This window comes from Bos mutus, chromosome 4, assembly GCF_027580195.1.
Source record: "Bos mutus isolate GX-2022 chromosome 4, NWIPB_WYAK_1.1, whole genome shotgun sequence".
Lineage (NCBI taxonomy): Eukaryota > Metazoa > Chordata > Mammalia > Artiodactyla > Bovidae > Bos > Bos mutus.
In genome coordinates this window covers 85,487,133-85,510,414 of record NC_091620.1, presented here as the reverse complement: position 1 = coordinate 85,510,414, position 23,282 = coordinate 85,487,133, and the positions used below count along the sequence as shown (strand labels likewise).

The 23,282-nt window shown below is 40.5% G+C and overlaps 1 protein-coding gene across 1 annotated transcript in view; it reads right to left on the bottom strand.

Moving 5' to 3' along the window:
- Window positions 1-4,387: 4,387 nt before the first annotated feature.
- The window catches only part of GRM3 (glutamate metabotropic receptor 3), a 251,001-nt gene continuing 232,106 nt past the window's right edge, over window positions 4,388-23,282 (bottom strand). Inside the window, exons 5-6 of the mRNA XM_070368812.1 lie at window positions 19,449-19,623; window positions 4,388-4,936 (exon numbers count right to left, since the gene is read on the bottom strand). Of these exons, the coding sequence (XP_070224913.1) occupies window positions 4,863-4,936; window positions 19,449-19,623 (249 nt within the window). The 3' untranslated portion in view covers window positions 4,388-4,862. The remainder of the gene's footprint in view (window positions 4,937-19,448; window positions 19,624-23,282) is intronic.

Genomic DNA, 23,282 nt, shown 5'->3' with positions numbered 1-23,282 from the left:
CAAGACAAATCTGGTCAACTGTCATCTGACATCTGTCAGTAGAGCTACTTCCTGTGACTCATGGTCATTCCTGATGGGAGGCTAATATGCAGATCATTTCTCTCTTCCTCATGAATGTAAATTTCCTGAGAGCTGGGGTGGGAAGTTGATTTCATTGGCAGTGTATTGTTCACATTTATAAAGATAGGTAGAGTAGAACTTCTTCAGAGGATTTATATATCCTCACATCTATTTCCTAGTGACCATGAACATTATCTAAGGTTTACATGACCAAGTTCTAAATTAAGATTGCTCTAAGAAAAGGACTCAAGGAGGATAAACCTAAAAAAATGCCAACACCTGACTTCTTCTTTGGACACTAAAATGGAGTTAACCTTCATAGTAAACGGCCAGAAATTACACTTTTGCTGAATTTTATTTTGGTTTAATGTTTTCAGATGAGTTCATTTTAGAATCAAATGAAGTAAAAGATGGGGACAAATAATTGAAAATTAATTGATATTACTATTACAATTGCTATTAATGGATATTACCATTGCAATTGTCTAGATCAGCGGTCTTTCTCTGTAAAGGGTCAGGTAGTGTTTTCAGCTTTTCAGCTCATGTGGTCTCTGTTTCAGCTCTGCCCTTATAGCATGAAAGCAGCCACAGATAGTCTATACACAAATGGGTATGGCTACATTCTGATAAAACTTGATGTACATGGAAATTTGAGTTCATTTCAATTTTACTTGTCATGAAATATTACTTTTGGTATTGTTTCTCCAATTATTTAAAAATGTAGAAGCATTCTTAGCTCACAGATTTTATAAAAACAGATGCTAGGTTAGGATTTGACCTGTGGGCTGTGGCTTGCTGACCACTGTTTTCCATCACTACAACCCACAGGCAAAACTATTTGGAATAACCTATTTCCACAGATTCTTTGCCCTTTAGGAGTTTACACCTTCAAAGTTTCTCAAGTCTCTAGAGATGATCAAGAAAAAAATAGCGCATTACCTTCCCTTGGTGATTTAATCACTCACCAAAGACAAAGCCAGATACTCTTCTGGGACTTGATTGTAGATATTGATTAGGAAATGATAAAACAAGTGAATTGGTTCAAAGTCAACCAGTAAGATTGATTTAAAAGCCTTTCCTCATTGTGATTTCTATAACATTTATTGCTAAGGTAACTAGATTTGGAGATAATATTCAATCTCTTTGACAGATTTATTTCAATTAACTATTTGGAAGTAACATATATTGATGCATGAAAGTAGTGTCAGCCTAGATTCATGAGCTCTGGTGCTGGATAGGGTTCCCTGGCAGCACTGGAGCATCCATTGCATGTATTCGGGCCACGTACACCTCAGTCCACACGTATTTACCAAATCGTATTTTAAGACTGACTGAACTGCAAAGGACACTTAGGATTCCTTTAATGATTGGTGGTTCAAGAAACAGACCTCCAATTGCCTTGAGCAAAATATCCCAGTTAGGTTTTTCATTTGCTGGAATTTTCCTCATCTTATTAATAAAGACTCCTGGATGAAGAATACTAAATAAAACAGCTTGTGGATATTGGTAAATTTGGTTTTGAAGGGAGTAATATTCCTTTTATCTTAGCTAACCATCTAAGGGTTTCCATCCAAGCCATCAACAGATTTCAAATTACCATTGCTTGGGTTAAATTAATGAGTCCAACCAGTGGGAATGATGCAAATCTCAACTTTCTTTCACAGTGCAGGAGTGATAATTGCCTTATTCGTGGGTTTAGGCCTTATTAGGACTGTGAAGGTTTTGATTCGTACTGATGTTCCATCTTCCTGGCACCTCATTTTATTTTTGCTTCTCTGTGGCCTTTTGCCACAGAGCTCTGACACCCCAAACTATCATGGTGGCTACATGGATAAAGCAGGGGGCTAGCTGAGAGGAACTGTGGGGTTGAAGTCTGCAAAGACACTGGCTGAATTACCTCCTTTCTCAGCCATTCTCTTAATTTGTCCTCTGTGTGATCTGCAAACCAGCTTGCCTCACAATTTGAAAATGGGACATTTTTATGTTACTGTGAGAAATCTGAGTGGGCAAGTAAACATTAGTATTTAAACTAGAGAGGACACAGAGGATTTCAAAAGCTGTAAACACTCAGGAATCCAACAAAAATTAACCATATCATGAGGCTCTGGCATGTTTTTTTATGAGTGGGATACATCATTCTGCTTGAGTTCCTTGCATTCAGGATGTTTTTGCAAAGATGGATCAGCTTAGCAAGTTTTATATTCTGAGAGAATGAAATGTTGTTACTGGAGTTAAAAAAAAATCAATCCAAAACCTATTGGTTTGAAATGGCTCATGTAAAAAGGATTTTATAGTTGCTATTTTCCATACATATGCTGAATGCTCTTTAAAAAATTACTTCTAGGGATCACATGTTAGGGTGTGTGCATTTGAATAGGAAACACGGTTCATGGCAGGGAAGAAAAAAGATGATGAGAGCTGTCAGTCAGTGCACTTTCAGTGTAAAGACAGGGAGTGAAATACAGTGACCACAGATCAAAACCCGTCCTCAGAAACACCCACTCAGGAGTCACCCACAACCTAATTGTCTTGTTTAAGAAGATCCAAGATCAATTTGATTGTTTTAGGCATCAGCAGTGTCTCTGAACAACTCACCTGATATTGCCTTCCTTGGCCTGTCAAATCCCATCAGTGGACTGAGTTTATTTTCTCTGCCATCAGCCTTGCCTCAGCCTTGATTTTGAGCAGGTACTCATTCTGAGCACACCTATCTAGCACTCCTGCCAGTTTCAGTCACAACAGAGTTCTTTTTTGACATCTAGTGTCTTTTTTGACAACTACTGTTACCCAATCTGCCACACCCACCCCCTCCCATCCATGTTCTTTGAATCTGAGAATTTAGAGACTGTTTTGCACTGTTGTCTTTAAGCATCTGGTGAGTTTTGGACACATTGATGAGGGTGCCGCTTCAAAGGCATCTAGAAGGAGGAAGAGAATTGCTAACATGGGACTCCTCAGTTTATTTCCTTCAAGGCCAGTCATGTTGGCTTTCATGCACCTACTCATTATTTCTGGATATTTTAAAAATAGTATCAGTCTTGATTATCTAGGCCCTGGTTATTTAGCCTGTGGGTCCCTCATAGCCTCCTCTTCCTTCCTCTCACTGTCTCCCTCAGTGGCAGTCTCCTCATTAGCATATTTTCCAGTCTTGATGCTTCTTAAAGGCAAGTACTTGGTAATCCTCTTTTTCCCTGTCATGAGTTGAAGCATGGCCCCCTAGAAGTTACACATCCTAATGTTACTTCATTTCAAAAAAGGGCCTTAGCAGATGCAATTAAGGATCTTGAGATAAGATCATCCTGCATTATCCAGGTGTACCCTAAATCCAGTGAGAAGTGTCCTCATAAGAGACACACAGAGGAGAATGTGACATGAAGACGGTTGCAGAGATTGGAGTGATATGATTTCAAGAAGCTGACTGCCACCAGAAATTAGAAGAGGAATGGGACAGATTCTCCCCATAGCCAATAAGGTGTAGCTGTGCAGAGTCAATTTTTGTTGTTTTAAGCCACTGAGTTCACGTTAAGTTGTCAGATTAGTTACAGGAAATGAATACATGCTCTGTCCATGGTATCTGGTGCAGGACCTAGCAGATAGTTAGATTCTCAGTGATTTTTCTACATTAATAAATGATTTATTACTCAAGGACGTATCAGGAGAAATAGGACAGTACTGGTAAGAATGACCCCATTTTAGCTTATCCGTGCTTTCCCTGTGTGCTCCTTTATTTAAGTTAGTAAAATATTCAAGTTTAGTGACAAGTCTGTGTGCTCCTAAACATTGTTCTTGGGACTTTGGAAAAGAAGATATCCTGCATTTTCATTGCCTCATTCAGCTGTGAACCACCAGAGTGATTTTCCAATGGAATAAGATGCTTTTCCAGGCTCCTTGCTAAAAATTTAGGTGGTTTTGGGAAATGAGAGCCATCAAACCTTCCCTGACAGGTCAGTTTTGGTATTCAGAGGAATACAGGAATGGAGGAACTCTCTCCTCACCTCAGAGACCTATTTGGGCAAATTCTGGGCTGCCTTGCACATGTGGCTTAAAGAAACCAATAAGGGTATTATTGTCTGGCCACTGTAATAACCTGATATTTATGGTGTCATCAGTCAAATTCTGATCATGTTATCTGCAAAGATCTGCGAAGAAGTCTAGACATGCTTACAATTCTCTTACAGGGTAAAACTTGTGTTCAGTGTATCTATTAACAGATGTAAAGAGAAGCATAGTTAGATAATTTCCTCCAACAATAAAATAGAAATGGTCTAAATCAACATAGTCAAATTAACTGAAATGATTAAATAAGAACAAGGCCATTATCCACCATGCTGGAAAACCTTGAAGGTTTTATTCTCAGTATCTTTACATTAATACAGATGCTTTTGATTTTGTGCTGAGAAAAACAATCTGTTACACATAATGTAACTTTAATATACAACATAGAAACTCATCCTAAGTTAGTTACAACAAGGGCCTACAAAAAACTTCATAGGAAAAAAGGGTATCTAATATTGCCACCATATTTTCTAACAGACTGACCCTGTCAGACCCTGTCACCAGTGCTCAGCTCTGTAAACAATGGGTTATTTCCAGGTTCTAAGGAATCATTAATAATCACTAAAATCAGTCTAAAAAGTTCTAGCACATCACTATATACTGTACAGTCCTTAAAAATAATTTATTGTACTGTTTCTAAAAAAAGGTACTAGGGGTATTCTTTTGCTGTTTCCACATTCTGGAGCTGCACACGAGCACTTTCATCTAATATCCTAAAAACACGACAACTGAACTGCAATTCACAATCACAGAGATGAGGTGGTGGAGTCGAGGACTTCCCGGCCGTTGCACACCGTCGGCATGTATGTGCTGGCAGAGGCTGGAAAACAGAGCAGGACAGAAAATTCTGCATTAGTCAAGGGGGCCATAGAGATACTGGCATGGATAATCCTAGACACTAGTTAAAATTAAGTGGAAAACTCATTTTAACTTGGCTTTAGAAAATGCTAGGTGATTTAATGCTGCAGCAGGTCAAGTTTCAAAATGTGCTCTGCACAAAATTAGTGTGTATCCCAGATCTTACCTCCACTAATGTCATCAGATCAGATCAGATTAGTCGCTCACTAATGTCATACCTCTTGGAAAGAGTTGATAAGCATAATCACTGTTGAAAGAAGTCACTTGTGGGTTTAAAATTAACTTTGGTAATTTCCAAACTGGTTAAAATACAGTGCATAAAATTGAATACTCATGGCAATTTACTTAGATTGTTAAATTAATTATTTTCAATACCTTAATTAATTTTGTTCTCTATGGACAGGATGACTCTGTAGACCCAAGAGTCATCTGTGAACCCACTGCCTTTGAGAATGGTTTCACGTGTTTTCATTCTTCAAGTGGATAACCTCAGTGATAATTCTAGTGAGAGCTGAGTTGTAAGAACTTCAGTTTCATAATAGTTTGCAGAAAGAAAGGCATTTCAAAGGGATGATGCTCTCATTAGTGACAATAGTGATGACCGTGTCAGGGTGTGAGTATAATATGGATACAAATATTCATTCTTTTTATGGGTCATCATTTTCCTAGATGAAATTCCTAGCTGACCTTGTTTTGAACATTTTTTGTGTGTGTGAGAGAGAGATATAAAGACAGCTAAGTTATATTCATGTCTCCCTGAAAGCTTTTTCCTTTTATCGAATGAGAACAAAAGCAAGTCCCCCCATCCTCCATGGGATCAAACAACATGGCCAAGAGAATCAGTTAGCCATGGCCTCACATTACCTTTTGGAACTGCTGACATCCTGTTCTTGGTCTGTCCATCTGGCGTGCTCTGACCTAGAGGAGCTGATCTCCTTGGCTACCTGACCACAGCCCAGGTCAAGCTGCCCAGTTAGCTGTCCCATTCTTTAAAGACATAGCTCTCTCAGTTAATAATCAAATAAACTAACTTCATGTTAAAGTTTTCATGTTCACTGCTGCTGCTGCTGCTAAGTCGCTTCAGTCGTGTCTGACTCTGTGCGACCCCACAGACGGCAGCCCACCAGGCTCCCCCATCCCTGGGATTCTCCAGGCACTGGAGTGGGTTGCCAGTGCCTTCTCCTCATGTTCACTATCATAGTGGAAATATTCTTGCCGCATGAAACTGCATTTTTCATAGGAATGTCTTTAAACATGAAGGAGAAGCTAATTGTGAAATTTGCTAGTATGTGGCATTCAGCGTGGGAACATTCACCATAGTTGGAGCACCAGAAGTGTTTCAAGCAGACACCCTGCTAGTAAAACTCCAGCCTCAATTCTGTGCTATTTGTCTTGGTGTGTGAGAAAATAAGAAAGGCAAGTCTGTGCGGCTGCCTAAGGTTACAGAGGAGTCATGTGACGTGCTAACTCTTTTGGAGATTATTCCCTTTATCCTTTTTAGAATGAGGCTCACTTTTCTTTACCATGTGAGCCCACTAGAAGCTACAGTATCCTGGGGGACAGGGATGGCATAATCTACATTTCCTGAAACTTCCATGGTGAAGACACAGTGTGCACCAGATAAATATTTGATGGAAGGTGATACGTGATAATAATTACAAATATGACGGCATCAATTTATTCTTTGCAAAGCTTCTTCATATACTTTTTCTGATTCTTGCTTCATCAAAGCTAGGTAAGGCAAGAGAAAGAACAAGGTGAAATGAAGTTCAAACCACAGTTCACTGGAAGCCCAGGGGAGTGCTCCTAGCCACTCAGTGTGTACTTTCTCGACAGCTTCTTGTGTCCACCTGTCTACTTGGCATCTCCATGTGGCTGTTTAATAGACATTTCAGAATCAAGTGGCCAACACATAATTTTGATTTCTTGACCTGTCCCTGTTTAGTCTTCCTTTACTCAGTGAACGGTCTCACCATCTGGCCAGTTAGCCAAACCAAAAGTCTAACATTTACACTTCCCTTTTTTCTCTCTCCTCCCACGTCAAACCTATCATCAGGTCCAATCGACTGTGTCTCTACCTCCAGCTACTTGTCTGTCTGCATCCAGTGCCCTGGGCCAGGCCAGCATTCTCTCTTGGCCACTGTAACAGCCGCACCACTGGGCTATCTGTGTCCATCCTTGCTTCCCCTGCAGTGCTTTTTCTCTGCAGCAGCCAGCGTATTTGTAAGTGTAAGTCACCAACGTACACACCTCCCGTGGCTTCTCTGTGCTCTCCTAACTCTGGTTTATAAATCTCAGCATGATTTAGACACTGCTTAGCTTTCTGAATTCATCTAATTCTCTCCTCCCCCAACCCCCATCCCCTTTTGATTTTGTTCTCTAATACAGAATATCTGTTTCTCAATTTCTGGCCTTTTGAAATAGCTGTTGCTTCTACCAGGAATATTATTTCCTCTCTTAATCACATATCTGGCTCCTTCTTGTCATCCACATGTGAAATGTCATCCTCTGGAAAAGGCTATCATCCCCCATCTAGTCTAAAGTAATCAACCAGTTACTCTCTGTCATGTTACCCAATCTTAAACTGAATTTTTCCCTTGCCTTTTTTCCCCCTTAGCATCTTAAGTCTTACACTCTTGACTAGAAAGTATGCTGGGACTCTGTTTGTCATTTTCATTATTTTATTCATCTTGCTGGTCATGGAACAGACACTGTATAAATACCTTTTTGAATGATTGTATGAATGGTTGCCTTTCAAACAACGGTAGAGCTGATGGAAATTTAAACAGGGGAAATAATTTATTATCCTGAAGAAATGACAGCAAATGTAAGGCTTGTGAGCGGCCTTATTTTGGAACGAGTTGGCCTTTCTCCTTCTTAAGTTGCATAGTGGCATCAACTGTGCTTGCAGAGAACTGGCTGGGCTGTGAGCATTCCACAGCAGTTCTGCCTTTGACATTTTGACTAAGCTCTTCATCTTTTCCAGGATCAAGTTTTATTATTTCTGTGCAGGATTTTCATTTTCAGAGATTGAAAAGCAATGATGTGTCATGGGGGTACGTCTAGCATAACCAGGGATTAGTGTGTTAGTGCTCCTTGCTGTCCACCTTGAACTCATCTAATCCCTTCTACCTGCATTTCTAAAGATGGTATCAGAAACCTACTCCAATGTTCCCCATACTATTGTGGAATTTGATGATTGCTATCTTAAGTGTGCACGTATGACTTCTTAAAAATCGGGTATATTTTGACCATGTAGGTAAGAAGTACATGGGCTGCAAAGGTAGGCACGTGGAAAATTCTCAAACTATTAGTGTCACATGATCTTCTGCCAAACACCATGTGAACGCCATCATGGAACGTTACAGAGTAGCCTGAAATTATCCACCTGCTTCATAGGGACTTTAAAGGGAACACCCTATGATAGAGTGTCTAAACTATTTGAGAGGAAGATGGTGCGAATTCAAGGTCTTCTCGCAAGGAACAACAACAGCAAAAAACCCCACAAGACACTGCAGTTTTATTTTTTTCCTAAACACTTCAGTGTATCAGAGGGGATTGTAACTTGTATTTTTCTGCTTTTCTTTTACTGTTTCATCTGTAGCTTTTGTCAGGGCATTTTTTATTATGTAAAAGATATTCTCATTTTTGTACACGCTGCTGAATATAGCAGAAGAAATTACTGTTTTATGAGTTTACCATCACAATTACTTTGCCTTTCATAAATATTTTACATATGCCTCCTGTATTAGCCCATCTGTTATTCCCCGAGGTAGTAAAATGTGTGGAGAGGAAAGTACTGCCATTCGCGTGTGTGTGTTTGTGATGAGCTTTTCTATGATTCGAATGAAATTCTCACAAGAGTTTTGATGGCATAAGTTTAGCCTATTTTATTAAGTGCGGTTATGCAGATTTCTATAATTGTCCTTTCTGTCAGAAATAAGAAGTGTGCAGGCTTATTTTTTGGCTTTCCTGGGAGTGGGGGTGAGTAGCAGCTGTTACTCTAGGTTAACGTGGTACTTTTTGCTATTTAAAGTGAAAACTGAAGAGAGCTGAAAAAGCCCTAATAAGTTCCACAGCTGACCACAAAAGGACCATTCACGTCCATCAAAAGGCATGTTTTGCTTCACAAACATGGTGAAGCTTTAGAGATCAATGCAGCCAAGTGGCAGCTTTGTCTAGCAACATGAAATCCATTTTTCTTGTACCAGTAATGCAGAGACTGGCCAGGCTTTGGAGAAAATGACCCAATTTTTCTGAGTAACTGGGCTCCCAATCAATGCTAAACATATTTATTCAATAGATTCTTATGGATGCCAAGTCTGTTAGTCAGTTCAGTGGCTGAGACTTGATTCCTGAGAATCAGTGTGTTACTCTGTGTAATACATCAGACTTAGAAAAAAATAAACATTTAAACAGAACAGACATTCCAGTCTGTTTCCATCTGTTCCATTTCCTTGCTCCCAGTGACCCCGAATAATTTCTCCCAGTGTGTCTGCTTGTTTAGAGATTTTACTGCTATGGTCATGGAATACAGTTTCCATCCACTGTCTGTTGCCTTGTCCTCCTGCTTTGTTATTGGACCTGTTTCTGGTTTACTCTTCACCTTAATTTACTTGTGCTAGGGCCCCTTGGTCCCATTTCAAAAGAAGTGCATGTGTTGATAATGCTGTCTGGGCAGATGTGACACTGCTAGCCAACCATTTGGTAGCCTTGCTATGTTGAGATTTCTCAGTAGGAGACAGAGAATCCATTATTAATAATTTAATTTTCCCTTTATGACCAAAATGTCTTCAACTGTTACCAGTAGTTTGAAGAGGAAATTATTTTCTATAAACTCAAGAGTTAGTTTCCAAATGTGGAATTAGAACTTAAGAAAGCAAAGATTGCTTCATTTAGTGATTGATTTCTTATGAGACAAGATTCATGGAAAGAGAAAATAGAACCCATGATACAACTTAATTACCTTATCAACAGAAATTCCACTTGATCTTCAACTTAATACCTCAGTCCATTTTGCCACATAATGCTGTCATATTTTCTTTCCAATTATGTTCCTTTATCTTCTCTTCCCTCCCCCAAGAAATACCAAAGTTGGATGCACAATAATCTCTAAATAAAAGTACTCAAGAAGTTTTTGTACTGTTCTACTTACTTTTTGTTCTCCCCTCTTCTTAGTTGCTAAACATCTGTTTTTCCTCTTTTCTATCCAAATGTGTTCTCAGGCTAAGATCAGAAACTCACTTAAAACAATTAATTCAAACAACGAATAGGAGCTGTAAGTGCTACTACATCTAGGGATCCAAGTCAAAAGCTGGAAGTGTTAAACTCTAATGAAGTAATATCAGGTATTAGTCCTTCTTTCTTGTGAAGCTGATGCTGATAGCCTCGTCTTCCAGTTATCCCCAGCATCTGCTCACGGTATTGGCTTTCATCTCTACCACCCTGATTTAAGCCATCATCTGGGCTAGGCAGCAGCCTGCTGAATGAGGTAGGTCTCTGCCTGCTCCCTGTCTTATATTCTGCCCACACAGCCAAAACAATGCTTTTCAAGTTGGGTCTTGCCACTTCTGATGAAACCCTTCGAGTGTTTTCCCAGTTCTTTCAGTAGAAAAGTAAAAGTCCTTACAATGAATGACCTCCAGAGTCCTAAAGGATCTGCTCCGTCTTTGTCCTCATCTCCTCTCCCTTTCACCATTTACCTATAGGCTCATTGCCTCTTTGGCCCTTTGCATGTTTCCCATGTGTGGAATGTCATTTCCCCAGATATCAGTATAACTCCCTTCTTTCATTTCCTTCATGACTCTGCTCAGTGTCACCTTATCACTTCCTCCCATTTTATAAAAATAGTAACAGATTCTCTTCCCCATCTGCCTTATTTGCCTGAGTTCCCTATTATTTTCTACACGTTGCTTATCAACCAACACCTGAGTTATTGTGGAGTACTGGTTTCTCCATGCCCCACCTTGCCTGATGAGAACGCAAGCATCATGAGTATACACTTTGTCTGTTTCATCCATGACCACAGTGCCTACAGCTGAGCCTGGGCACAAAATTCCTTCAATCAAAGTGTGTATTATCCATCAAATTGGTCACATTAACTTGGTTAGTGTTTCCTTTCCCAAAGCCTTTGCAATTACTCCAGGTGAGGTAGAAATGTTAAAAAAAAAAAAAAATGTTTTCCATATGATTAGGCGTTAAGCTAAGCGCCAAAGAATTGATGCTTTTGAACTGTGGTGTTGGAGAAGACTCTTGAGAGTCCCTTGGACTGCAAGGAGATCCAACCAGTCCATTCTAAAGGAGATCAGTCCTGGGTGTTCTTTGGAAGGAATGATGCTAAAGCTGAAACTCCAGTCCTTTGGCCACCTCATGCGAAGAGTTGACTCACTGGAAAAGACTCTGATGCTGGGAGGGATTAGGGGCAGGAGGAGAAGGGGACGACAGAGGATGAGATGGCTGGATGGCATCACTGACTCAATGGACGTGAGTTTGGGTGAACTCCGGGAGTTGGTGATGGACAGGGAGGCCTGGTGTGCTGCGATTCATGGGGTCCCAAAGAGTCGGACATGACTGAGCGACTAAACTGAGGCATTTTTCTGCTGTAGGCATACAGATATCTCCATTTATGGATGTTCTCTAGAGAATTTCACTTAAAATGTAAAAGAAGTAGATGAAATAGGATATAATAAATTGATGTTAGACCCTTTGCTTTGTTTTAAGGTATTGATCATCTGAAATCAGTGTATGGACAGTATTTGATTAAATACATATTTTCTTTTTTATTGACATATATGCATAGTTCTGAACATGGTATCCTGTTCTTAAAGGCATCATTAAATTTGGGGTTACATGGAAATGCATGTGACTATAAGTATCTCTCATACAATACTAAATTCTCTGGTTTAGGAACTTTCTTTGAACTGCTGTGTTTATGTTCCATTCTAATATACAATACAGAAGAGAAACTATACAATGTAATTTAATTCAAGAAAGTGAGGTTTTTAAAAAACTATGTTAATGGGAGAAGTTATATCTCTGACATAGACATTTAGAGAGGGTCACCATTAACTATATTCCTTTGTCTTCATCAAATCTCGTTTTCGAAGAAACTTTGTGGGCAGCCCTTTTGGAACGCGTCACCTAGTCTGTGTGCAGCCAGGGTGTGGGGATCACAGGGCTTTCACAGAGATGTGATTTATGGTGCTGAACTCCTTGCCACGGGTTTTTGAGAGGAACACAAGTCTGCACCCATGCTGTTAGAACAAGATGACGTTATGTGCTGTGCTTAAGAGAAAGCTTTGAACTTAAAAAAAAGAAATCACTGAATTTGCAGATGCTAAGATTCTCACTGTCAGAATGGTCTCTGAGATGAATTCTGTAACTGAACCGAGGCAGAAACTCCAGAGAGGCCAGAGGAGCCACAGAGACGCCTTTGAGAGTTTTATCTATGACTTCAGTTATCAAATTCCATAAAGTACCTAATAGATGGGACCTTGGTTTTCTCATCTATAAACGTGTTTGTTAGAATACATGATCCATATCATCCCTTGCAGCTCCAGTCTCTGTATTAAAGGAGGTGGGCTATAGTTACTTGGGGAAAACCTAGGAAGATAGTAGAAGTAAAGGGAAAGTGATTTAAAGGCTGTGTAAGAGTGGTTGTGAGACAAGTAAATGGAAATGTCAAATAAAAGGAGAGGTATTAAACATCAGTTCCCTGATGTATATGGGGTTACCTATTATAGCTGGAGACTGTCCTTCCTTCCTCAATGAGGGAGAGAAAGGCAGTAGAAAGAGGTTTTCAGGAGTGCTGTGGACTTGGCTTTCTTAAGGGAAAATGGATTGACGTCTATCTGATTTGGATGCACTAGGTGTATTCTGCCCGAAGCAAATGGCTTAACTTGCTGCAAACTCTAGGCTCTTCCTACATTGGTCAGACAGGATTTATGTTTATAATATACTTATGCCTGTGGCGAAGAAGACCGTCACTTCAGTGTGGGTTGCCAAATAACTTGCTAATTTGCTGGCCAGTCGTCATGAGACTCCCTGAACTGTAAAGTGCAGGTATGTTATACTGTTTTTCTGAACTATCAGTGTAGAGAAGAAACTTGGTATTATGTGCTTTTTTGTCTTTTATAAAGTGCTATTCAGAGTTGAACAGTGGCTTGCCCCTGCCAACTGGGGTATCTTCAAAGCTTGACCACTGATAAGTACAAAATCTGGCCCTCATGCAGTTACTTTTTGTTGCTACAGATCCATGGCACATTATGCTGTGATGCTAGAAGACTGTTCCCTTTACCATTTTGTTTTATTAAAAGACTTTTGCTTGATGTGGGCCATTTTTAAGTCTTTATTTAATTTTTTACATTATCACTTTTGTTTTGGTTTTGTTTTTTTGGCCCTGAGGCATATGGGATATTAGCTCCCAAACCCGGGATTGAACTTGCACCCTCTGCCTTGGAAGGTGAAGTCCTAACCACCGGACTGCAAGGGAAGTCCCTCCCTTGATCTTTTTAGACTACTGCTTTCTTTTTATAATGGGCAAATTCTTGGTAATAATGAATAATTCTATTAATTGAGCTGTTCACACATTACCACCTAAACAAGTGACTTTCTGAATAAGGTTTTGGCAGAAAAAAATCAATCTCCATATGCCCATGGCTCCTCTGGGACCCAAATCTGGGTATCATTAGTTAGCAGAAGCCTCTTGGCTGATCGTAATGATAATGACATACATATATTTGAATGATCACCATGAGCAAGAGAACTACACATCCCTGTAGGACCATGTCTGGGTACATAATAGCTCTGAAGACTATTGGGCACACTCCATTTCTCTCTTCTCCCCTCAGTCTATGCTGATGCAAACTCATATCAGTGTCAACAACATTCTAACCTGCACAGGCCCTATAGGATTTTATGGTGTGAAACCTTACATGTTCACCCAGCTTGTCCCCCTCAAAATGATGCCATTTTGAGGGGGACAGCTGTACACTTACACTGTACACCCATGCTGGTAGAACAAGACACTGCCAGGTGAAATGGGAAAGGAAAGGCTTTTATTTTTAAAAAATCATTCAATTTGCAGATATTAAGATTCTCAGCATACGTTCTTGATTGCCTTACTTTGGGGATCAGCTCTGGGAAGATCCTTTGCTTCTAAAGCTGATCAAAACAAAGAATGACCTCTTTTTCCCTCTTCCAAATATGAAGGCTGTTTGCTTATGTGTGTGGGTGTGGGAACAGCATTACAAGTAGGACTTTAGGATATCAGGGTCTCTGAGATCTACTGCTATCGGATGTCTGTTCCTACCTTCACCTTTAGTAATTTTTTTTTTTTTTTGAGGGGCCTGATGCTTCTATGAAAGAAATACCTTCCTTTGAGTGTTCTGAGGGTGGTGGGGAAATAACTGTGCTGAGATGTAGCTCTTGGCATCACGAAGCAAAGGACAGGACTTCAAAACAGCTCTCCTTCTCTGAACCCAGGGCCTCCTTCCTCTTTGAGACTCATATAAAGGATGCTCTCTGCTCTTCACTGATAGCAGTGGATGAAGTAGACGGGTTGCCTTCAGCCGAGGTTCTCAAAATGTTTTCCTTGACCATTTCTATTGAACCAGCTGGAGTATCTGTTATGGACCAGATTTCTGGCCTTTACCAAGAATCCATGATACAAAGGTTCTGGAGACAGGGTCTGGGAACCTCCATTTCAAATGTGTGTGTGTGTGTGTGTGTGTTTTTAAATACATAAATATTGGGAACACTTAGCCTATGGGCACATTTAGTGGGAAAAAGTTACTGTTTCCTTTATTTTTATTATTCTGAATATAGTTAATCAGATGCAACTAAAATTGTTCTCTCTTATATACAGTAATATGTAAACACTTCTCAGATTGTGGATCTTCCAGGATGTCCTTAACCATGTTCTTTCTTCCATGCCTGCTTCTGAGTTTGGCCATTCTTTTGTATCTTTTTGGAGCAACTGCCCAGCTTTTAAAACCCAATAACTGATACTCTTTCTACTATCAACCACCTTAGCTGCTGTCAGGGAGCTCACTTACACTCCAAAGTGGAGGGATGTGGTATCTCTGCTATTCTCTTGCCAGAGAATTAACTGCAAGTTAATGTGGCCGCACCTTTCAGTCAAGGTGAGTTCTAGGTATTGCGTGTGTCATGTCACTTAATCTCTGCTAAGAGTGCAGTGCTGGATGGATATAGGATTTGGAGGGTGTAGCATGATGGAAATGGCCACACATTCTCTGAGAAGTGGGGTCTTCATCCCTCCCCTTGAATTAGGGTAGGGTCTGTCATGCTTTCCAGGTCCCACATGGAGAGGTGTTCCACCAATTTGCCATATGAGAGAGTGAACCACTGTGTTCTCTCCAGATTAGCTCAGTCTCAGCCGACAGCACAGAAGGACCCCAGTAAAGCCCTCGTAGGGCAGACGGACTGCTCAGTCCAGCCCTGCCTGAATTCCTGACCCACAAAACCAAGAGACATAATAAAAGCGCGTTCTTTTAAACCACTAAATTTTGGGGGAAGTTTGTTATGTGGGAATAGATAACTAAATGTGTCTCTGTGGGGGCAACTTTGTTGCTATACCAGCTGACTCTCATCCATACATGGGGTTTTTGTTTTTACCTCTGAAGGAAGTAAGTCAGAAAGTCAGCAGCAACATTGTAGCAATAACCCGATGGAATAACATGCTTGCGAATACTCACCAGGAGAATACAAATTATGTACAATGTAAGAAAAGCATATGCTTTACTTAATGAACTCAGAACAGTTTAAGGATTTTTTCTTGATTACTTAAAAAACATACTTCCCAGTATTTAGGAGTGAAATGAATATTAATTGAACTGAATCTATAATTGAGGAAACAGGCACTGAGATGTTAAACCAATTGCTCAAATTTTCACCATAGTGGGTCAGTAGCATGTTTATCGGAGAAGGCAATGGCACCCCACTCCAGTAGTCTTGCCTGGAGAATCCCATGAATGGAGGAGCCTGGTGGGCTACAGTCCATGGGGTCGCTAAGAGTCAGACACGACTGAGCGACTTCACTTTCACTTTTCACTTTCATGCATTGGAGAAGGAAATGGCAACCCACTCCAGTGTTCTTGCCTGAAGAATCCCAGGGACGGCGGAGCCTGGCGGGCTGCCGTCTATGGGGTTGCACAGAGTCAGACACGACTGAAGCGACTTAGCAGCAGCAGCAGCATGTTTATACCTATAACTAGATTCCATAGATCAATGGCTTTCAAATTTCTTTGATGGCAATTCATAGAAATAGATGTTTTACCTGAACCTGGTATCCATATATAAACTTGAGCAAACTTCACGAAATGCTATTTACCCTATTACATGTGATGCACTCTAAGATACTTTATATTTTCTTTTAAAAAATGCTGGTCAAAGCTACTAAATCAATTTCATGACCCATTCATGGATTACATTCTATAGCATGAAAAACACTGCCCTAGACACTAAGCTTCCTGGGACCAGGGATTCTATCCTATTCATTGTGTACAACAGGTGCTTAGAAATTTCTGGTGTATAGAAGGCATTCAAGCATTTAATAATTGAATGAATTTCATGGCAATGGTTCCAATGTATTAAAATGGGAAGGATACTAATCACAAATCAGAAAATCCATTGTCAATACTTGAATCCTTGTGAAATAACGTTTCTTATTTTCTTGCTATAAAATAGAACTCATTATACCCAGTATTCATGGGATAAAATGAGCCCATAAATATAAAACTATTGTGAGCAAAAGATAAAGAATTATAAGTAAAAAATCAATGGATTTGTTACTTATGCATTTTGAAATTGCCTAGAACATGACAAAAGTACTTCACTTTGTTACTTTAGAAAGAAAGAAAGACATTGAAGTCGCTCAGTAGTGTCCAACTCTTAGCGACCCCATGGACTGTAGCCTACCAGGCTCCTCTGTCCATAGGATTTTCCAGGCAAGAATACTGGAGTGGGTTGTCATTTCCTTCTCCAGGAGATCTTCCCGACCTAGGGATCAAACCCGAGTCTCCCACATTATAGGCAGACGCTTTACTGTCTGAGCCACCAGGGAAGTCAAAATTTATCTTATTTGTTACTTTAATGCCACTTAATTAATTTGGATTAATTAGAGGAAAGTCATGGGGAAAATGAGGTCTAAATTTAGACTTTTTAAAAGATAAAAAATGAAATTTCATTGAGTGACAAAGCAGTCCTAAACTGCTGGGCTGGTAGACGTCTGTGTTGAAGTACTGGCTGGGCCGCTAGCAGATTAGACACAGTGACAGCTGGAGCACAGCCGTGGCAGCTGCATCGCATTGCTTTTGTGTCAATGGATGTTTCTGAAATTCTGAGGAGAGACTTGATTGGGTAAAGTGCCTTTGTTACCTCTTCAGGAATTTATTAATTCCTAGTCTATGCATCAGAAAATGCCACCATTTCTAAATTACTTTAGTTTGGACATATGAGATTTGAAAAATGTCTGTGAAAGACTTGGGGATTTTGACAACTTGTTTTAATAACAACTAAGAGTTCTAAGCTTTCAACAAGACTCTTTTCACCCAGAGGTAAATCATGCTGCACAGCCTAGGGTAACCTTTCTTTTGTTTTCCCTCGAAAGCCTACCAAGTACCTTGTCCATGGGAAATTTCCTGTTTCAAGTAGCAGCATGCAGTGGTGTGGTGCCCTGGTTTGGGAAATTGGAGAAACTGTCTCTAAGTTCTGGTTCTGCCACTTTCAATATGTGTGCCCTCAGATAGGTTTCTTTATCTCCTAGAGTTGTGAGCGTTAAATAAGCTATATCATGCATGCACACATGTGTGAAGTATTTAGCACAATGCCCAGCACAAAGGAAACAATAAATGATAGTTCCTCTTAGCTCCATTACTGTTTTTGTTTTTATTAGTTATTATTATTACATGCTAGCTTTTTCTTGTCTGGATTAGCTGTTATAGTTTGGCTGCTAGACAAGAGATTTGTTTGCTCAAGACATAAGCATGTTTCTTTGTGGCTCAGACAGTAAGGACTCTGCCTGCAATGCAGGAGACCCAGGTTCAATCCCTGAGTTGGGAATATCCTCCGGAGAAGGGAATGGCTACCCACTCCAGTATTCTTGCCTGCAAAATCCCATGGATAGAGGAGCCTGGTGGGCTGTATAGTCCATGGGGTCACAGAGAGTCGGACACATGGAAAATGATGCCACAGGTTTTACCAGGTCCTGGGACTCAGCCATTGTGACACCTGGAAATTGAGCCGAAAATAAATAAGGTGTCCATCTCTATAGCAGCTGAGACTGAGGAGGAGTGGTATACTCAGCGCGTCCCTGAAAGGTGCTGGCAGCTCTCAGTCTTCCCTTTGTTTGCGAGGGAAAGGACTGCACTATAAAATTCTATATGTTGTTGAAGAAACTGGGGCACTAATGCGATTGCTCACTCTGTGATGCTGAGCTATTTTGAAGTTTTCTTTCTAATCGGCTTGGGGCAAAATTGTGAAGTAGTCATTTGTCTCTGTCACTTTCAGCCCTTCGCCCCCACACTTCCCCTTCTTCATCCTTCTGTCAGTGAATTTCTCCTACTTCATACCACAGATTAGCTGAAAATGGCTTAAAAGGTTGTCCCCTTTAGGTACATTTGTGCTTTGGATGACTCTAAAGAATTAAATGCTTCTCTAAGGATAGTTTCAGAGACTTGCAGGCCAAGAGGAGAGAGAATTCTGATTGGGAGTTACCTGGTATCTTTCACTTCACATTGCCTTCTCAGCTGGTTGTTAGCTGAAAAAACATTGTGTCTTTGTAATAGGAGGTAGATCTAGTCCAAATTTTCCAAGGTGTATTCCAAGGGATGTGAGTTGGTTTTCTTGTGGTTAGATACTTTTAAGAAACTGTAAATAACAGAATGAAACAGGTTTCCTTGCTGTAGAGATTCTTAGAACCTTTAACGTGCTCATGTCAAAGGACGTACTTTGAACTTCCAAGTGGGTATTTAGGTTGCTGCATTTTCCGTCTTATTTGATTATCTTCCTCTTTTACTTTTTATGAAGCACCTTCAGCATCTATGTGACACAAAACACACTTTATAGAGCACCAATCTAGTCCAGCCCTCTAGACCACCTAGGGGAGGAAGCAGTAAAGTGATGTGCTCACGGTTCACTATTGACCTGGTTGGACTAGAAATTTGGTTGTCTGAGTCCACAACATCCTTAAAAATCCCAGTTGTGGTCGTGGGTTTAATATCTGTCATCTCAGCTAGACTGAATACAGGAACTTGCCCTCTTCCATTGTCATTGTATTGTTAGCAGCCAGCACAGCACCGGGCACACAGTGATTAACCAGCACTTTTTAAAACTGAATTGAGATTGATTATGGGCAGACATGTGTTGTCCGTTTCTATGTCTACTGTTCCCCCTCCCAGCCTGCTCCCTACCACAATGCTATGTTTGAAGGGGTCCGTGTCAAGTGCCATACTTACACTGAGAATATGTGGTCCCAGTTCCACTGACACTGAACCTGTTCAAGTGCAGCCTGTGCGTGACCACATTCTTCTGGGGTTGAAACAGGATGATGTGCACCTTAGGTGCAAACAGACATCCCAGGACCACGAAGCCACTCAGGCTAACAGAGATGCACATGGTAGTTGTCTGCACCTACAAGAAAAGGTTGCCTAGTTAGGTATCTTGACTATAAATCCAATACAGTGGTCAACTGAAGAGCTAAAAAATAGAGCAAACTGAAAAAACCAGATCATCTACAGTTCTATTCTTATTCTAGCCAAACCAATACAGCAATTATGTTGAATCTTCTGAGCCTGGGATCCACAGGGAACCATTGCTGAGGATTTGTAAGCAAACACTCTTTGTGATGGGTGTTCCTCAAGGCTTGCCAAGACTTCCCATGGACTTTCTTGCTTTGTTTGTTTTCTTCAGTATATTTGTATAAAAGATACTTCTGCAGAGCTACTGAAGTCAGAATCTTAAGTAGTAAAATATCAGTACTAAGTACTAAGTGATGGAGTGACTCGATGTCTGATGGTTTGAGTTAATCAACTTGGCTTGTTTAAGGTATACTATATTAAGAACAAATTTGATCCTGTTTCATATTTCTGTCTCTCTTTCATGCTGGGGGTGCTGCCTATCTGCTCTTGGTTTCCTTACTCAATAGTGGGGGACAGTGTCAATTTTCTTCTAGGTACCGACTCTTAAGCATTTCATTAGCATCTCTCTGGAATTTTGATACATCAGATACTCACTAGTCCATCTTCGTTTCCCTTTCTTTCAAAGAAAGAATTTTCCCTTTATCCCTGAAAGCAAACCTCAGAACTGGGTTTTATCATCTCCTCTTTTTATTCTCTTGCCTCCACTCTTCATCTTCTCTGATCTTCTCATTTGTCCTGGCTTCACCTCCCATAAATTTTTCTGGAAAATCCTAAATTAGATTCTACATATTTAATCACTCTTAGTATGAAAAATGGCAATTAATTATTTCTTCTATCAGTTTCTACTCAGAGTAGCTATGGTAAATCCTAGAGTCATTTTAGAGTTCTTTTTCCTTTTTCTTAAGGCAATGCTATTACCAGATAGCAATAATTTCTCATGCCCCAAAGTGTCTGACCTTCTTCTATAATCAAGGAAAACTGAAGACTGAACAATTAACTAGAAGAGCCACATAGTTTCAGAAGATTTCTTCCTGTTTCTGATTTTTTAAAAAATCAGGTTACATGTATTTCATAACTCTTCAGAATCTGCCTTTACTTTAATTGCTGAAAGTAAATCTCTCCTCACTGTCTTAAAGCTTCTGCTCCCCTAACCACTCCAGTGCTCTCCAACTTGGTCCCTGATTTCAGGCTCCTTTAACTTCTCAGAAAAGTCTACTATCTAATTCCATGATGGAAAAGCCTTGATCAATCATAACTATGTTATTCATAGCAAGCCCATTACTAGCACAATTGTTTTACATAGATATATAAAACATGTTATTAGAACTGTGTTCTCCCTGCCTCGGATCTGACTGTGGTGCCGGTATGAGAGGGATCACTTATCCCATGAGGGTGAGACAGGTTCAAATGTGCACATTTTCTAAACCTTTTCTAAAAACACTTCTATAAATGTGAAACTCATCACACGTTTTAAGACATTACAAGGAGAGGAGGAGGAAGGCTTTTGTGAGAAGAGCTTGCACAAAGTTGTATTGTGAATTCCACATCCTCTCTACTATAGGGGGATTGTACCCATCTCCTCACTTAAAGTCTAGAGAGAAGGGCATTGGTGTGGCCATTCACAGAAGGTCTGACGCTTTTTCTGTGGAGGGAAGATGCTCTGACTGGGAGCCTGATTCCTAGGTGAGAAATGGCCAGTTACTTTTGTACCACAGCAAGGAGACTTGTGAATGTGTTGAAATAGCCCTTAAGAATTTATCAAAGCAGAGGCTATGTGAGTGGGATGCTGGACAAGATGAGCCACGGGATAGAGAACCATTGGGGGGAATCTAAGGGCCATGTGGAGGGGCCTGGAGTCTTTCCCAGCATGGGAAGGAGGCTGGAGGGGGAACAGCTGGATGTTCTGGGCCTAAGTGTGACAACTTAGAGTAGAAAATTGCCAGCCAACTCACTCAAGGACCTGCAAGGAAAAAAAAAAAAAAAAACAGCAGGAAATTTCTGATAATCACATGAAAACATCCTTTAATCATCTTCCAGATTATCCCAAGGATGTGTCTTTAGCCACTGGGGACTCAAAGATCATAAAGCCATCCTGTTACATAAGAACTGATCTACTTCTTCCTTATTACTCTTTAACCAGAGCTGAGGGGAGAGCAGCTGGTGGACTGGGGACTATGAGCTGGGAGAAAGGGGAAACCAACTGCTACCGCTTGAAGGCAGGCCAGACTGCAGGAGAAAATAAGATTGAATGTTAAGTCAGGATATGGTTTTGATAATTACATGGGCAAGGCATTTGAATTTCCTAACAGACTGTTTCCCACTGAACATTATTGTAGGACCTTATGTTACCTAAGGGCGCACAAAGTCATGGACCTCTTGAGCATGGTCGCCTGTCGTTCGTCCCAACACTAACACGGTGCCTTATGTGGTGAACACCCTGTGTTTTTGTTCTCTTCACTGGGATTTCCATCCAGGGCTGGGGGGTGATTACTCTCACTCACTACTAAGGGAACAATGGGAGGCAAAACTAAAGGTGCGTTTTGGTCACAGTTTATGCTGCAAAATTAAAAGGTACTTCTTAATTTTTTTTCAAAACCCAAGTATCAGCCTCATAGTTTCAGTTGCCAAATTCCTTCTATAAATCACACTATAAAAAGTCTGCACTTACATATAATTATTTGTCCTGTATCTTTGAACATTCCCAGTTCACGCTGCTCTGTTTTCATCTTCCTCAAGCTCCTAGCAACGCCTGACATGGTTAACCATTTCCTGGATACATTCTTCCCTCACGGACAGTTCCTCATCTGGGTTACTAACTCAGTTTGCTAACTTTTTTCTCTTCTACCTGAGCTCTAAGTGCTGGAGTGTCTCAGAACTCAGTTTTGGACACTCTTCCCTTCACCATCTCATTGAGTTCCAGGGTATAAGTACTTCCTGTGTGGATGATATTCACACATGTAGTACTACTTCCAGCTTATCCTCTGGGCTTCCAAACCTATACACTCAACTGCTGTCTTGGCGTATCGTTGTGGATATGTAGTAGGCAAATCAGAATGAATCTGTAAGCAGAACTTGATCCTTTCCTCCAAGTGTCTCCATTTAAGTGGCACCAAATGCCACCCAACTGTGCAGCCCCAAACCTGAGAGTCATCCTCAATTTTTCCATTTCTCTTACACCCACACTTCCAGTCCAATAGCAAGTAGTATTTGTTCTTTTGGAAGATAATCCTCTATGATCTCTTGGGCTTCTATATCTTTCAAGCAGCGGCTCTGACTGCCTTTGTTCCAAACTTTCTTTTCAAGAGATTTTTATTGCAAAGAGCCTTAAGAGATGGAGATAGTGTCTGTGAAACAAGGGACCAGCATATCATCCATTAGAGAAGACTCGGGTTCCCTAATCTCACAGTTCCTCCGGGTAATGCCACCACTGACTATGCGGTGGTTACAGTCCCCTTTGCCTAGTCTGCAGAAAGTAGGGCTCAGGGAACCAGAGCCAATGCTAGATTTCCAGCTACTGCTATTGCTTTGACTTATAAAGTCCTTTTTGTCAGCGTCCACAAGACTGTGGCAGGCTAGCATGGTAAATTAGAATAAGTTGAGTAAAATCCAGACTTTATGGTCTTTGACAGCTGTGACAGTGAGATTGGAAAG